Here is a 17,751-nt window from a genome sequence, read left to right as displayed (position 1 = left end):
ACAAATGGATCAGTTTAGGTCCCACCTGCTAGAACCACCACCCATGTCCCCAAATTGCTTCTAACAGCCCAAAACCTGACCACACAATCTGAAGCTTGTTTTGTCCAGTATACAAGATGGACTCCCAAAGTTAAAAATGTTGACCAGGAAAAAAAGTTCTTACCGCAAATTGTACAGCCAGATTATCTTTGACCTTTGTCAACAGTGTCCTGGTAGGCTTGTCCCTGCACAGCAGTACAAGTTCAAGGTCAAGATCTCCCTTCAGAAGGAGGCCCTTGGCTACCAGCCCAACTCGCATCACTCCCCGTAGGGTCCGGCTGGCATTCTGTTCCGTAGACTTCTGTTCCCTGTTATGGGAAGGGAGTAAAACACTTCACCTCTAGACCATTACTTAAAGAAACATTTGTTACTCTCCCACCCAAAGATTTTCCAACATAGTTTTCCTGCTTCCAAAATAGTTTGTGCCATTTACAAGAGTGTATGAGAACATAAAACTCACTGGCAGAGTGGCATGAAAGCTTGTAACTACAGGCTTCAGGGGGCATGAGGGAAAATAAAGAGAAGGCACCTCACTACACCGGGGCAAGGAGACTGAAAACATTGCATTTCCTGTCCCTAGCCCAGCCAGTAACCCAGGCTTTCAAATGGGAGAATGTTACCCAAAAAATATTGGATGCAGTTAAAACCTCAGAAGACACATATGGAATTAAAGGTATAATAATTTCAGAATTTGAACACTATAACTAAACTATACACATACAAGACTTAACTTATATAGATAATAAAGACCCACACCAGCAAATAAAAGTGGGACCAGCCCAATTAACTCAAGTGAGTTTGGCCTTTGATTTAGCCAATCATGGCCAAGTCATCTATTCTCAACCATGCCACGAGATGAAATCCTGGTAGAATGCGAGACAGCCTCTGAATGTAGCTCCTAGCTGCTTACTGAGCAGCTAATACTATGAAGTGGCTCATGGTCCAGGCTGTCGATATACACAAGGTCTAACCAGCATTATAACTGCACGTGCATCATCATGGGTCTCTAAACCACTAAGGCAGTTACTGACTGACACAACATAACCAGAATATCCAGTTTGCGTGCTGGGCAATATTACAGGTTCAACTTGGGCAGGAAGCCCGCAACCCACCAACGATATAAGCCTGTAGGCTATGCCTTCGATGCCAAAATGTTTGGTAATGCAGCTCCATTAATACAAGGAGTTTCAGATTTCCAGCAACGATAAAGTCCAGACAGCAGCTGCCTCGTTTTTGTCTGGAGGAATCCCCAGCCTTCCAACTGAACTCGGCCACTAGAATCCACAAAAGACTTAAGTACTGTTCTCCAAAATGTAATCCTCTTGCATGAGGGAGCTTTCAATTTACAACACCACAATATTCAACTGCAAAACAAGGCTTTGAGATTTTAGCAGGATTCAGAAACTAAGTTTCTTTGTTAAAAAGGAGATGGAAGGTGAGTAAGAGAAAGTGAACCCCCACTAAGTTCTTTTCGATTCTTGAAAAGAAAAACCATCTCCTATCCCATGTCCTCTATTTTTAAAGGTTGGGAGAAATGCTCATTTTTCACACAGTATTTTCTAGCAAATTCCCATTTCAGATTTCTGCTCTGGTTATGTGGGTGCCCTGTAGCAGCTCCATTGGCTCAAGCCAGGAAAATTGATGACAGAGTACATTGAAATATGGTGAAAGAAAGACTTGAATTTATATAGCACCTGTCACAACCTCAGGACATCCCAAAGCACTCTAGCCAATGAAGTACTTTAGAAGTGTAGTCACTGTTGTAATGTAGGAAACGTGGCTGCCAATTTGCGTACAGCAAGCTCCCACAAACAGCAATGCGATAATGACCAGATAATCTGTTTTAGTGGTGTTGATTGAGGGATAAATATTGGCCAGGACACCGGGGAGAACTCCCCTGCTCGTCTTCAAAATAATGCCACGGGATCTTTTGTGTCCACCTGACGGGGCCTCGGTTTAACATCCTCATCTGAAAGACGAATCCACGAGCTGCTCAGGGAAACACGCAGGCCACCCCATGTATTTTATGGCAGGTGCCACTGGAAGTGAAACAAGGTTCCTTAGGAAGTTTTTCTACATTAAAGGCACTATATAAATACAAGCTGTTTAAAAATACGGCATTAAAATTGGGCTAATACGGTAGTTATAATTTTTCTTGAAATATTTTGTACAGAAAATAGTTGCCCAGCCTTTTCTTCTCCTTTAAGACAAAGTTTAAGCATGCAGGGACTATGGAGGCACCAGGTTAGAAAACAAATTGTAGTGCACATAATTTCAGACATCTACATTTGTGATAGTTGCTGCAGCACAATTACAGACTGATCACAAGTGGAGAGAGCTGATGCTCAAGAGTTTTGCTTCTGTACATAATCTACCAGTCAAGAAGAATAAAATTTGGCATACATGGTAAAGTTGTCATGGTCTTCCATTCTGTGAAAGAAAAAGAAAAAAAAGACAGGTCACCATAGAAATGTATGCACCAGGTGGTACCATCCAGCCTCAACCATCCCACCTAACTCGAGGTAAACAATACTATACCCGAGTCATTTCAATTTTATTTGTAGCTCTGTGCCTAACAGCAGTTTCAGCACAGCATTGGAGCTCAGAATACTTAAAGGGTAAACCACACTCACCCCTCAAGCCAAAAAACACACGAGGTATTGCCTCAAATCCCCATCACTTTTCTTCCCTCTCTCCAAAAAAAGCTTTTCAAAGATTACCTGCAACATATACTTTTTTTTAAATTTTTTTTTAATTAAATCGCTCTACAGATGCAGGTACTGTAATATTTGCTGAGAATAGAAATATTTCCAACAGAGCAGCTGATACATCAGGATTTATTCAATGCCATCATTTTAAAAGTCCATGATTCAAATTTGTGGCCAATTCAAGTCCCCTACCTTAAGTGCATCACATTTAGATCAGTAAAACAAAGGACAGTTTGAGCAAATTGTTTAAGCCCACACTTGCTAGAATTCCAGCTTTCTGATTCAGTTTGATCATACTCTGGTGCCAGCTTCCCACTTCCACATTTTGGGGATAGTAGTTACTTTTTTTGGGGGGGGGGGGGGGGGGGGGCAGTTCAGAACAGAAGCCAGTCTGGTAACACGACTGTTAGATGGTCCAGTCTAGTCTGGCACAATGAAGCAGCAAACCGGTCTGCTGTTAGTGGCAGCCCCAAAACCTTGAAAGCTCAGTTCAAACATGGTTATTTGGGGGCAGTTCAGAACAGAAGCCAGTCTGGTAACATGACTGTTAGATGGTCTACGTTACATATAAATAGTAAAAGGGTAGTCAAAAGGAAGGTGGGGCCGATTAGGGACCAAAAATGAGATCTTCTCATGGAGGCAGAGGGCATGGTTGAGGCACTAAATGAGTACTTTGCATCGGTCTTCACCAGAGAAGAGAATGTCACAGTAAAGGAGCGATATTGGATAGGATAAAAATAGAAGATACTTAAAAAGGTTGGCAGTACTCAAGTCGAAAAGTCACCCGGTCATGATGGTATGCATCCTATGTTGCTGAAGGAGGCAAGGGTGGCAATTGTAGAGGCACTGGTCACAATCTTCCACTCCTCCTTGGATAGGAGGGAGGTGCCAGAGGACTGGAGGATTACAAATATTACACCCGTGTTCAAAAAAAAGGGATTACAAACCAGTCAGCCTAACGTCAGTGGTGGGGAAACTTTTAGAGAGACAATAATCCAGACAAAATTAATTGGCACTTGGAAAAATATGAGCTAATAAATGAAAGTCAGCATGGATTTGTTAAAGGCAAATTGTGTTTGACTAACTTGATGGAGTTCTTTAATAAAGTAAGAGGGTTGACGAGGGTAGTGCAGTTGCTGTGCATATGGACTTTCAAAAGGCGTTTGATAAAGGACGACATAACAGGCTTGTTAGCAAAATTAAAGCCCATGGGATTAAAGAATTGGCAGCATGGATACAAAATTGGCTAAGGGACAAAAAGCAGAGTACTGGTGAACAGTTGTTTTTCAGAATAGAGGGAAGTATACAGTGGTGTTCCCCAGGGGTCGGTATTAGGATCACTGCTCTTTGATATATACAGAGCATAATTTCAAAGTTTGCAGATGACACAAAACTCAGAAATGTAGTAAAGAATGAGGAGGATAGTAACAGACTTCAGGAGGAGATAGATGGGTGAAAGGGGCAGACATAGAGCAGATTAAATTTAACCGAGAAGTGTGAAGTGATATATTTTGGTAGAATGAATGAGGAGAGGCAATATAAACTGTATGGTACAATTTTAAAGGGTGTGCAGGAAGAGAGACACTTGGGGTGTATGTACACAAATCTTCAAAAGGTGACAGAAGTGGAGAAGGCTGTTAAAAAAAAACATATGGGATCCTTGGCTTTATTAAGAGAGGCAGAGTACAAAAGCAAGGGAGTGATGCTAAACCTTTATAAAACACTGGTTAGGCCCCAGCTGGAGTATTGTGGCCAATTCTCAGCACCACACTTTAGAAAGGACATCAAGGCCTTGGAGATGTTGCAGAGGAGATTTACTAGAATGGTACCAGGGATAGGGGACTTCAGTTATGTGGAGAAGATGGTGTTACTCTCCTTACAGTAGAGAAGGTTCTCCTTACAGTAGAGGTTAAGAGGAGATTTGATAGGTGTTTGGAACACGACCTGAAAGGGCGGTGGAAGCAGATTCAATAATAACTTTCAAAAAGGAATTGGGTAAATACTAAAAAGGGAAAAAATTTACAGTGCTATGGGGAGAGCAGAGAAGTGGGACTAATTGGATAGCTCTACCAAAGAGCCAGCACAGGCACGATGGGTGGAATGGCCTCCCTCTTTGCTGTATCTTCTATGATTTGAGCAACACTGATACTCTGCTTGTGTACATCACCCACAGCAGAATGCGACTGGCAGTAAGCACTATTCACCACCCAATTTAATCTATTTTATACACTTGCCAAAGCTTTCCACAATGCATGCTCAGTTTTCCGTGACATTAATCCTACATACCCCTCCTTGTTCTCTCCTTCTGTTGCGGGTGCCTCAGTCACTTCAGTAACCTCCGTTTTAACACTGGCCTTCTCCTGCTCATCCAACCAGTCAGAAACTGCCTTCAGCGCCCGCTCTGTATGCGACACCATATTCTGTACCGCTTCCAGCTCTTCTTGAGTTGGGTAGATGGCGGCATGTTTTGCCATCACATGGCGGTCATCATTCACAAATATACGCATGGGACGCTGGAAGGAAAACAACAGTGAATGTCCAAAGCATTTATTTGTGCCAAACAGACTATAAACAAGTTACAATGTCAACATCTGGTCTGAATGACCCACGTTTCTCCCTTTGCAGTCATCATTAAGAAAATACGCACATTTCAAAACAAGTCGAATGGATGCACCACTCCTTCTGTCCAATCCAGAATACAAACTCTTGCACCATTATGCAGTTATCAGTAATGCTTACGAGGGTCCTTTTTAAAGGGATACAAATCCTGCTGGGTATGACTCCATGGTCATTAGCCACCAACTGAGGATGCAGCATTTGTGAATCTAGACAGAGACCACCAACAGGCTATTCAACACAGCTAACCTAGATCCCATCCTCAAATATAGACACACACACTTGGCAGGGATCACTATACGGCAATCCAGGGGGAGAACTTCAGCTGTTCTTTCCCCTTCGTAGCCCTGGGCACTGAAGAATCCCAACTGAAATGACATAACTCAGCACAGAAGGGATCGTTCAGGAGGCTCTCCTCGATGAATTGAGCATTAGGGAAGCCTAGTTACTCCGGTTTAAAGTAAAACCTGAAAAAGTGCAGATTCTCTAAATCTTGGTGTCCAATCCATGAACCTCCAGGTAGAAAGCTCTAACCTCACGGTGATCAGCTCCAACCAGCGATTCCACCTCCCCCCCAACCATCAGCTGCTGTTTTACTATTCTCTCACTTTCACTCCATCCATTTTTCTAACCACATATTCAACAGCAATGATTACAGCCATTTTTGCAATATGCAGCACTGCAATGCACTAGCTGCACAGTGCCATTAAGCGGCTGTTTATATTGTTTTGAAACAGGAAAGTAGATTTCTCTCATTCCTTCAGAAATCCCTCAGAAGCTCACTCAGTACAGCAATTGAAGGACAGATTGTCTCGAACTCAAAGCATCTATTGTAGGGGACACGAGCAGGATGCGAGACAGGTATCAAACACACATCTCCAACAGCATACCCAGGTAAGGTTAGGACATTTTCTTCATCCTTGCCTTAAATTCAGTCAGGGTCAAAATGGGGTAAAGAGGGACAGATTCTACACAATCCATCAATCACATGGAGCTAGCACAGCCACCAAGACCGATCTCGATTGCCAGCTATCTGCATTACAAGGAGGTTGGGAAAGGCTTGGGTTTTTCAGTCTCAATAGTCAGAGAAGTGATCTTTGTAGAATAAAAAAGATAGTAAATAGAAACAGTAATTCTGGATCATTACTTTAGATTATATTGAGAGAGAGTAGAACAAGGTGCAACGGTTCAAATTAGGAAGAGATAAATTTAGGACCGATCTCTTGAAGCAGCTCTTCACAAGAACAGTGATAAATACTTGGAATGGACTCCCAGATAGAGTAGACGTGAAACCCCCAGAATCATTAGTGTCAATCTGAGTGGATGAACGGCCTTCTTCACAATGTGAATAACCAGGCTCACAGCCGAGTACAATGCCAGGTCTGGTGAAGACAATACTCCTATTAATTCAGTCATTTTGCTAAATAAAATGTGAATTAACCAGTTTTCCCCCCATGTGAAGTAGATTTGAATTTTTAAAAGAATTGTAGCACCCTCAGAACCACAAGTTACTCCTTTAAACAACAAAGTCACCTTTAAGACAGCCACAGGCCAACAAAGATAAAGAATTCCCCTTCCCATACTGCTACACTTACCATTGTAACTTCAGCCTCCACCCGCTCTTCCTTCTGGGGTTTCTTTGGCTCCTTCGGGGCTTTCTTTGGCGCCTTGTGGAGTTTCTTTGGAGCTTTGGGGAGTTTCTTTGACTCCTTGTAGAGTTTCTTTGGAGCTTTGTGAAGTTTTTCCAAAGCCCTCAGATGATAAGATTTCAGCCCCTCCTCAAAGCACAGACAGTCGTACCACAGGCGCAGCTCCTCGTATCTACAATCAAACACAGATTAATAAGACCCTGCATCTCCAGTCATCGTATAAAAGGGCTTAATATTCAGCTAGTGTCTATATTCAAACTGCAGCTCCAGTGCAAACCTTTAGATCAACCTCACTGTAAAGCAGACATGGTTAAACTTATACTAGAAACAGAATCCAAACTATCCACACTTGTCTTCCAGGTTAGTTTGGATGAATTGAACCACCACGATTTTAGAGCTGACTTGTTTGATCAGTACAATCTAAGAGGATTGAGGAAAATTTCATTGCTTACACTAGAGTAGAAAGGAAAAAAGGTTAGCTTTGAAGCTCCTCAGCCCAAATACATTCTCTGGTCCTACTCTTACAGCAATTTCCCAAATGGATTTCTGGGTATCTCCCAGCTGCAGTTTTGATGCTGTAATGATATAGCTCAGCTGTAAAACTCCACAGTGCATTGGTAAATCTCAAATCTACCTACTATGTTTCTATCATACAGGAAACTTTGGTTTATCCGGAGGTTGTATGTCTGGAAACCTCGATCCACCAGCAGAAATCAGGAGCCGTTTTGTTAGGTTTTTTTTCTTCTCATGGCTTCCCCCCCCCCCCACCAGTCAGGCTCTGGAAAGTCTCTCTGAAGCTGTTGCTAAGCTACAGAGACGCTTCCAAGGTACGGGGCCGACTGTTTAGAAGCTGTTGCTAAGCAACAGTGTTTGTTGTCAGATACGGAGATGAAAACCTCCATATCCTTCAGAATTAGCGCTGGTTTGTCCGGCAGTTTTGATAGATCGGCAACAGCTCGGTCCCGGATATCACAAAGTTTCCTGTATTTAGAAACAGTTTTCTACTTTTACCATCCCCATTACACAAATCTACATAGTTCCTAGTCACAGATGCATTGTGTGTGCCATCTACTCAGAAAAAGGCAACGAATTACAAACCAGTGGTTCAAGTCTAGGAATTTTGCAAATGGGAAACAAAGTACAAGTAAGAATCACTTCAATTTGGGAAAGCTCAAAGACCCCAGGATCACTTTGTGCAGTCATGAATTAAGTTGCCCAAAAAGAATACTACTCATCCCCACCAAAATACATTTCATCAATTACAAAATTTTGGGCTGCCGGCCAGCCAAGTAAACATGCCAGTATCTCGTCAATCGACATCGCTGCGGTTTTTAAATCTTTCCTCCTCGACCTGGAGCAACCCAACAATAGGTTCTCCACACAGTAGGGAAATCTCAGCATAGCAATGCTCAACAGGAAACAAAATGGTCACCAACTCTAGCCAACTAACTCATCACTGCGTGCCCCAACTCCTCCCCCTTATTCAGGTTTGATTTCAGTGGTGTATGTAGCAGACCCACAAAACAAGGGCATGTGCACAACCAGACCAATACCAGACTCGGAGGTCAGATCAGTTCTAGTAACAATTAGTTACACCCACAATAAAACAGCAGGAGTGATGATCATCTTCCCTTCCACTTAAAGCATGCTTCAATTCTCATCCAATGAGATTTACACTTAAGATTCCGTGTCCACACACCATTAATAGTAACATTGGCAGAGCCAGACATTAACAGTTGCCCACTTGCCTGGGCAACCTTGTGGGCAAGTGGAAATATTTGACTGGGCAAGTTACGAAGCGGCTTTTCTTCAAAATTTTTATTTAAGTCAAGTTTACATTAATATAATAGCAAAATACTGCAGATGCTGGAAATCTGAAATAACAGAAAATGCTGGAAATACTCAGCAGGCCAGGCAGCATCTGTGGAGAGAGAAACAGAGTTAACGTTTCAGGTCTGGGACCCTTCATCAGAACTGGAAAAAGCTGGAGATGGAACAGATATTAAGCAGGTGCAGAGATTGGGTGGGGTGGGGTGGGGGGGGGGGAGGAATTGAAAGAACATCCTGTACTTTTGTAAGAGGCAGGAAAGATAAAATGTTGCAAATGGGAGTGGCAAAAATCATACTGCTTAATATCTGTTACATCTCCAGCTTTTTCCAGTTCTGATGAAGGGTCCCAGACCTGAAACGTTAACTCTGTTTCTCTCTCCACGGATGCTGCCTGACCTGCTGAGTATTTCCAGCATTTTCTGTTGTCATTTCAAGTTTACATTAAGTTTGACAGCGAACATATTAAAACAAATGCTTGTCATGTTCAGTTACTAAATTATGAATTCAGAATATAAACCTCAGAGACACAAAGGAGCTCAATGCAAAATATAAGAATTTAAATGGACCCAGGACACACTACAATTAATCAGAGCTGCACAACGACTGAAAACACTAAATACAATGAAGCAAGCTTGATGTGAGGCAGTGTATTTTACCATCAAAGGTAACTGAACATTTGATATGGGCATGGGAACCTTTAGAGCTACGTGCCTCAAGGACAAGAGGTCAAAGTAGTTCACGTCGGGCCCTAAAAAGGAGCTTCATGATTAGTAATGCTCTCAGTTAAGAGCAGCACTAACAGATTTGGGATTAGATGCAGACTCTTCAGCCCTTAATGCAAGGTGCTGTGCACATCAGCGTAATCATCATACCCCCTGCAACATGCGGACAGGATCCCAAGGGCAGAATGTAGGTTGCAATGATTCCTTAAAGGCCAGACTTCAATTCAGACTGACCATGGGGATGGCAGACAGATAGAGCAACATGACACTCATGACCCCTCCCTCCAAGTTTCAATATGCTTTAAACAGCTAGTCATGAAACTCTGAATTGGCAACCTGCGAAGCCTAACATTTACCTATCGTAGTCCCGAGGGTACAGGCGCCTGCCACTGCGAATGAGTTCGTCCCAGTACAGGAGCTCCTTGTAAGCCTGCTTCTTGTCCCACATTGGCAGTGGCGGTGGCATCAACTTTTGTTTTCTCTTACCACCTTGAGAGTTCTTTGAGCCACCACGAACCATAGCCTGCAAGTAAATGTTTATCCTTTCAAACAAGGAAAGCATTCCACTGACTGTAGAATTATTACTGCACTGCAATGTAGGCTCACTTTAATACAACCACACGGCAATAGGACGCAATAGATAAGCAGGGTTTAGGATAAACATGGGCAACACCAGTACTCGTCAGCAAAAAGGACAACTAACTACCTTAACTTCTAACCAGCTACACAATCTAAAACAAAAGACCGCTACTAGTTTATTGGTGAACCAGTCCATATTTAATCTACAGGACTGAAGGAAGGCTAATTGGGAAGGAGGCAGAAAGGGAAAAAGCCAGATCAATCCAGACCATTATCTGGTGACTGGCTGGGAAGGTGCCCGCGGGGACAAGGTTAGATATGGCTGTGATGCCCTCACTGTTTCTGTCTACAAATGCGCATCTTCTCACGAGCTAGTGATTGAAGCAAAGACCATGTCAACATTTAAGAATAGGTTATGTGATTGAAGGAAAGGAGAATAAAAGGGAAATGGGAACTGAGTTAGCACATGGGGTACTGCTCATCGGAGGACAACAACAGGGCCAAGCTGAGCTGAAGGCCCTTTGGTGTTGGAATTTGTATGTAATCCTATTTGCAGTGAATCGGTATAAATTCAACAATTAAAAGAACAAAGCAAGAGTTTATGGAAGTTTTCATTTTAAAGTGCAGGAACTGGTTAGAACATAGAATGCTCTACTAGAAATGGTGGAAGCAAAAATCAATAGCAGCTTTTAAAAGGGAAGTGGATAAATATTAGAAGAGACAGGGGAATGGGACTAAGTAGATAACTTAGAGCTGATACAGCTATAATGGACTGAACAGCCTCATACTATGCTATAAAATTCTTTGATGAAGGGCTGAAGGAATGGTATGCAACACAAGGGATCAAGGTAATGCAGGATTTTTTTATTAAACCAATCCCTCCCACCTAGCAAAGGTGGAGACTTGTGTTCAAATATGATCCACACAGATGCACTTCCAGCAGGTGTCCCTGAATTGCAATCCAGATCAAGAAACCCAAGGTCAACTGCAGCACCACAGCTCCTCTGAAATTTACTAACTCGGCACCGACGAGAATTAAACCCACAAGCTTCTTGGTCTATGGCGAGAAGTGCCACATCACATGGTCACGGATCAGACATAGTACATTTGACATTTTAGGAATCCCTACACAACCTTCAAGCACTAACCAGCTGGGGCCGAACAAGTGTTTTATATAGGTTTAGCATAACTTCCTGGCTTTTGTACTCTATGCCTCTTTATAAAGCGCAGGATCCCATATGCTTTATTATCCTGTCCTGCCACCTTCAAAGATTTGTGCTGGGAGACTAAAATTGTACCATTTAGCTATCTCCTCATTTTGGTATGTTTAAGGGATTTCATTACCAACATTCACTTGCTCAAAGTGCAGATTCTAGAAAATCAGGAAGCTGGCAAAACACAAGCTGTGGCTGCATGTACACCTCCACAACAAAGACAGCAAGAGAGGGTTATCTCTACAGTGGGATGGCAGGTCCCAGTGACTTCACAGCAACAACAAACATGCACGAGGTCCGGGCCACTCAATATGTTGGAACCATTACTCAATATTCCGAGTCTACATTGCCATCAACACCGCGTGTGATCAATCTAAAAGGGATATACAGGATGTTGGTCTTTCACTTCCAGAGCAAAATGCTTTAAAAAAAAATCAACTGAAAATCTTCATTCCAAATGACTGACGTGTTTTCAATGAAATCTCAACTGAAGTAACCTGGAAAATATGCATTTAGAACTGGTACAAATCCTGCTGGCAGAGCTCAATGCAATCCTTGAATAAAACTTGAGCTCCTGATTACAAGGCACTGGCAGGTTAGGTTCATGTCCAGTACTTGTTTTACCCAAATGGTGCAACAGTGTGAAGGATCCATCTCTGCACAGAGACGGCATTACAGCTGTACACACTTCCCTAGCCACCTTTGTGAATGGATTACACTGAGCAATTGCTATCTCCTGAGCCCAACAGAGGCTTTACAACAGTGGCGCTCAGACCTCTCTAGAAACTACTCTGAAGCAATGGATGGTAATGCTGCACTATAACAAACAGGCCCTAAATCAGAGGCAACAGAAAGGCAGGCTAGAAGGACAGTCAACTCTAGTCCACTTTCACATACCAGTTTACAATTGGCTTACTCCAGATTGGCAGAAGTCGAGCAAGATTACCGGACATTAGGTGCTGAATGGCCTAATTTAGACAGGGTAAACAAATGAAGGCATGCAGGCCAGTCAAACATTCCAATCCCTGGTCTGTGCCAACTTGTTGAGATCAATTAATTAATTCAGCAATGGGTGTACTTCCAATTTTGAACTAGAGAGGAAACTTGGGGGGGGGGGGGGAAAAAGAGGGAGAGGAGGGAAGAAAGGAGAGAAAAAGAAAATAAAAAAAGAACACTATTCGGTAACTCGTGGAAAGTGTACTTGTGCATGGAGATTTCAGGAGGGGTCAGTCAGTGTTGGCCTTTGCTGTTATAGCCAACCATAACATGCTGTCTAGTCTTGCATATAAAGAAAAATATTTCAAGTTATTATAATGGCAGGATGCAAGGGTACTGAGAAGATTTCAAAAAGGTAGAAGCTAAAGGCAGCACACAAGTGTAACTGGTAACCAGTTTTAAAGGTTTTCATTTGCCAGACATTAGCTCGTTATCGAATAGCTCAGTCGCTAAGGCAACACACTGGCAGGCTATGCCCACAAGGTCCGAAGTTCACTCTTGGGCAGCAGTAGGGTGGTCACAATTGACCTCCATGCCCCAGGGAATGGGGGTGTGGGGGGCCAAATTTTAATCTGCCAAGGTTCCCAATCCTGTTTTCCAGCCATCCCAAGGAGTGGCACGATGCATGGGGAGGAAAGCTTGGAGCCAATTTGTGATGCCCTAATGTCAATGACACTCACTGTCTCAGCTCAAATATAAACGGCCACCTGGGTGAGGTACCAGAGGGCAAGTCTACTAAAACATGAGCCAGAACCAGAACCTTCATGCGAGAAATCGTAGCGATTGCCACAAGATTAGTATATACTACTGAATTCCAGTTATCTCCCTCAACTCATGAAGTAGTGATCCGAAACCAGCTCCAATTTATTTAAGTTTCTAGCTAAGTGTACATCAGATATCTTATGGGGAGGGGAGAACGCAGAACATTTTACAACTGTCATTACTCATGCCAACAAATTTCACCCAACAAAGTAAAACTGATGATGATTAAAAAAAATAAAACAGGATTTAGTTATTTTGGGTTAATACTTAAAACGCACTTAGCAATTTTCATATGTGAATGCTTACTGACTACTCAATAAACCACACTATCCCTAAACCCATTTAACATGGACATTTCAGCATAGTTTATGTAGTCGAGGTATAACATTTTGCTGTCATCTACACAGCAAGTCCCACTGGAGGGCTCCATTTACCCAGTTAACACCCACTAAATTCTCTTACCAAGATTCACAACCTTTAGTTAGAGACTGGGAGACTAGGAATAAACCTATTTAACAGTGTTTGACAACCATCAGTGTCAACCTGTGAGATGTTTACAAGTAAACACTTTCACTCTCCCTCTTTCTGCACCCCCCCACCCAGCCCCAAACAGCAAGAATGAAGTGTAAACAAGTCCCAATGCAATCAGCAGCACTTGCGTTGGATCCGTTGTCTTGATTTAGCTGCAATCATGAAGCCATCAATGTGTTTTGCCGTTGAGGAGAATAGCCAGGATAGTCCCATTGGTATGATAAATGTCAAAGATGCAAACCACATGTGCACTCTAAAATCCAGCTTGTAACTCAACAGCAAATGCAAGGTGCAATTCTATTTCCAAATCAACCCCTCTGGTAAGAGGGGGCATTTAACAGGAACCTGCACAATTACAGAACTGTCTCTACAACCAAGAGCATGAATCAGAGCTAAAGCTTGGACCAATGCTAGAATTATCCTGTAGTCAATTCAAGTTCAGCTTTACTACATAGCAATTATACTTCCAGCACCTTCACTTATAATATTTTACTGCATGCTCACTAAGTGTTTCTACTCAATTGAAACAGCAACCCACCTCAGTTAAAGCAGTATGCCCTCACCCCCAGTCCTTGTAGGGACACAAGTTAACACAAATGATACCATCCATGTTCACACCTCAGCAAGACACTGAAGTGAAAAATACAAAACTTAAAAGAACAAGCGACACCACAAGTCAAGAAATTCAATACATCAAGAGTTTGGATGTAAAAAGGTTATACTGATTCAGATTTAAATCAGCATCTGTTCATTAATTCACAGTATATAAACCAAGGTTTTCAAAATCTATGAGCTCTAACCATTCACCACTACAGCATTTAAACCCTCCATTACTATTATGGGTTTTAATCCTCATACTGCCCAAGACAGAATAAAGAACTTGCTCCCAGGGTTCTGCCAAAGCCCCTCTGACCATTGGGAGGTGCAGATCTAGCCATGCACCTTCACTCAAGGGACATACTCCCATACCAAACAATGCCAAGAACTGGGCCTAACCTGTCAGAATTATCAGAATGAGCAATTCAGAGATTAGACAAGCTTGCAGCAAAAGCAAAGTTGTTTTAATGGGAGACTTTAATTTTCATATAGATTGGGAAGAGCAGAATAGCTCACGTCAGAAAGGCAGTGAATTTCTTGAGTGCATTCAAGATAGTTTTTTGGAGCAACATGTTCTAGAGAGACAACAAAAGGGCAGGGTCATACTAGATTTAGCAATAGTCACAGTAAGGAAACATTTATCGAACTGCGATCATGAGATGATCAAATTCAATGTTAGTAACTGAAGTTTCTCCTGTTCAAACCGAAGTTTCTAACTTTAATGGGATGAGACAGAGACTGAAGACAGCAAACTGGTCAAAACTTATCGGTTAAAAAAACCGATGATGAACAGTGGGTGTTCAAAAAGAATTTAGCTTAATACAGGACCAGTATATACCCCTAAAGGGAAAGAGCTCTCCTTACCAAATAAAACAGCCATGGTCGGCAAAAGAGGTGAAAGGTAACATAAAACTAAAGGAAAGAGCATATAAAAGTGTAAAGAATAGTGTAAGTCCAGGGGACTAGGAGAGATGTGAAGAACAGCAAAGGAAAACAAAAAGAGATAGCAAGAGCTGCAAAGAGAATTCAGAAAGAAAAACTTGGAAGGGCTAGCACTATTAAAGAAGGATTTACAATTATATTAGAAGAAAAAGGGTAGTCAAGGGTAATGAGGGTCCTTTAAAAACAAATTGGGGTAAATGAAAATAAGGAAATGGCAGACTTGTTGAATAATTACTTTGCATCAGTCTTCACAGTAGAGGATAATATACCTCACATTCCAGGGAAATTAATAATGAATCAAAGACTGGAACTCACTAAAGTTAATGTAAGCAAGAAAACAATTTTAGAAAATATAATGGTACTGAAGAGTGACAAATCCCCAGAACCTGATGGTTTTCATCCCAGGGTTTTCAAGGAAGTCGGTGAAATTGCAGAGGCTTTAGCCATAATCTGCCAATGCTCTTTCAATTCAGGAATTGTCCCTTTAGATTGGAAAATTGCAAGTGTAACTCCATTATTTAAGAAAGGAGAGAGAAATCAGTAAATTATAGACCTGTTAGACTAGCATCTGTTATGGGGAAGTTATTGGATTCTATAATTAAGGGCAGAGCGACCGAACGCTGATTAGAGAGAAAGCCAACATGGATTTGTAAAGGGTTGGTCATGTCTAATGAACCTAATTGGACTTTGAGGAAGTAACTGAAGTTGACGACAGGCAATGTCTATGGATGCAGTTTATATGGACTTCCAGAATGCATTAGATAGGGTTCCACACAAGAGACTGTTAGCTAAAATTAAAGCTCATGGAAAGGCAAATTACTGACCTGGTTAGGCGGTAGAAGACAGAGTAGAGATAATGGGTATGTACTCAAATTGGACGGATGTGACGAGTGGTGTCCCACAAGGATCTGTGCTGAGACCTCAACTATTCGCTTTACTGATTAATGATATAGTAAGTAGTGTAGACGGAAGTATAAAATTAGAAAGAGATATTGATAGATTAAGCGAGTGGGCAAAACTGTGGCAGATGGATCTCAACACAGTTAAGTATGAGGTCATCCATCGTGGACCAAAAACAAAGGATAGATCAGAGTAATATTTAAATGGTGAAAGCTAGGAACAGTGGATGTCCAGAGATTTAGGGGTCCATGTAAACAGATCACTAAAATGTAGTAGTCAGGTATAAAGATTAATTAATCAAAAAGGCTAATGGAATGTTAAGCCTTTATAACGAGAGGGCTAGAATATAATAGGGAGGAAGTTTTGCTGCAGCTACACAATGCCCTGGTTAGACCACATTGTGAGTGCTGTGTACAGCTCTGGGCACCGGACCTTAGAGCAGGTCGATTGGCCATGGAAGGAGGGCAGCGCAGATTCACCAGAATGTCAACAGGGCTCAAAGGGTTAGATTACGAGGAGAGATTCCATAAACTAGGCTGATATTCCCTGGAATATAGAAGGGCATGAGTTGATCTGATTGAGGTTTTTAGGATTTTGAAAGGAATTGATCGGGTAGATAGAGAGAAACATTTTCCACAGGTGGGGAGTCTAGGACAAGGAGACACAGCCTTATCAGAGCCAGGCCATTGAGGAGAAAGGGGAGAAGTGTCTCCCACAAAAAGCTCAATTAAAATCAATAGATTTTTGCTAGACAAGGGTCTAAAAGGATATTGGGCCAAGGCAGATGGATGGAGTCAAGATACAGATCAGCCACGAATGGCGGAAGAGGCTCAAGGGGCTGAATGGCCTACTCCTGTTCCTATCAGCACATGAGACAAGCAATTGGTCATCTGGAGACCTCTTCAATCATATCTAGGCTAGATTAGTGTACACCTCCCCTCTACACAAACAAAATACCTGCCCTGACAAGGGCAGTAGGTGCATGAGAACACCATCACCTCCAAGTCACACACCATCCTGACTTGGAAATATATCGCCGTTCTGTCATCGTTGCTGAACATATCGGCCGTTCCTTCATCGTCGCTGGGTCAAAATCCTGGAACTCCCTCCCTAACAGCACTGTGGGAGTATCTTCACCACACGGACTGCAGCGGTTCAAGAAAGCGGCTCACCACCACCTTCTCAAGGGCAGCTAGGGATGGGCAATAAATGCTGGCCTTGCCAGCGATGCTGACATCCCAGGAACGAATTTAAAAACACTCCACTGTGTTCCTACATTGCTTTCAACTTTGCTGGAGTTAAGAATGTGACATCAAGACGGTCATTAACAGACTATAATTGTGCTAAGAATTGGCAGAAGGTGGTTGGAGAAGCTGATGGCAACAAGGAATTGAGACAGTACAATAGCCTAGATGCAATCAAAAAGTCCTGGTAAATCAAGCTAAATGCAACACACGGAGATCTCCATCTAGCACAAGTATTCAATAATCAAGCTATGTACATACTGACGAGCAGATACACAACTGAAAAACATTATTGGAAAAGTATTCTTGCTGATGAGGAACAGGAGCAAAAGGGAATGTCTATACTAGCGTCAGATAGCTGAATGCCAACACTTACAATCCTGTAAATATACTAATTCACTAGAGTGGACAGATTACCCCAA

The 17,751-nt window shown here is 42.2% G+C and overlaps 1 protein-coding gene across 6 annotated transcripts in view; it reads right to left on the bottom strand.

Moving 5' to 3' along the window:
• The window catches only part of LOC147097811 (interleukin enhancer-binding factor 3-like), a 51,558-nt gene that overhangs the window by 31,028 nt on the left and 2,779 nt on the right, over positions 1–17,751 (bottom strand). For 3 of the 6 annotated variants that reach the window (XM_085971943.1, XM_085971944.1, XM_085971945.1), the window contains exons 2-6: positions 9,921–10,087; positions 6,959–7,184; positions 5,034–5,260; positions 2,443–2,469; positions 164–347 (exon numbers count right to left, since the gene is read on the bottom strand). In XM_085971943.1, the coding sequence (XP_085828069.1) occupies positions 164–347; positions 2,443–2,469; positions 5,034–5,260; positions 6,959–7,184; positions 9,921–10,084 (828 nt within the window). In that variant the 5' untranslated portion in view covers positions 10,085–10,087. The remainder of the gene's footprint in view (positions 1–163; positions 348–2,442; positions 2,470–5,033; positions 5,261–6,958; positions 7,185–9,920; positions 10,088–17,751) is intronic. The other 3 variants (XM_085971947.1, XM_085971946.1, XM_085971948.1) reach the window with 1 other exon arrangement.

The sequence above is a fragment of the Somniosus microcephalus genome, chromosome 31 (assembly GCF_052327205.1).
Source record: "Somniosus microcephalus isolate GS21.2 chromosome 31, FLI_Smic_1.0, whole genome shotgun sequence".
NCBI lineage: Eukaryota > Metazoa > Chordata > Chondrichthyes > Squaliformes > Somniosidae > Somniosus > Somniosus microcephalus.
This window is presented reverse-complemented; position numbering and strand designations above follow the sequence as displayed.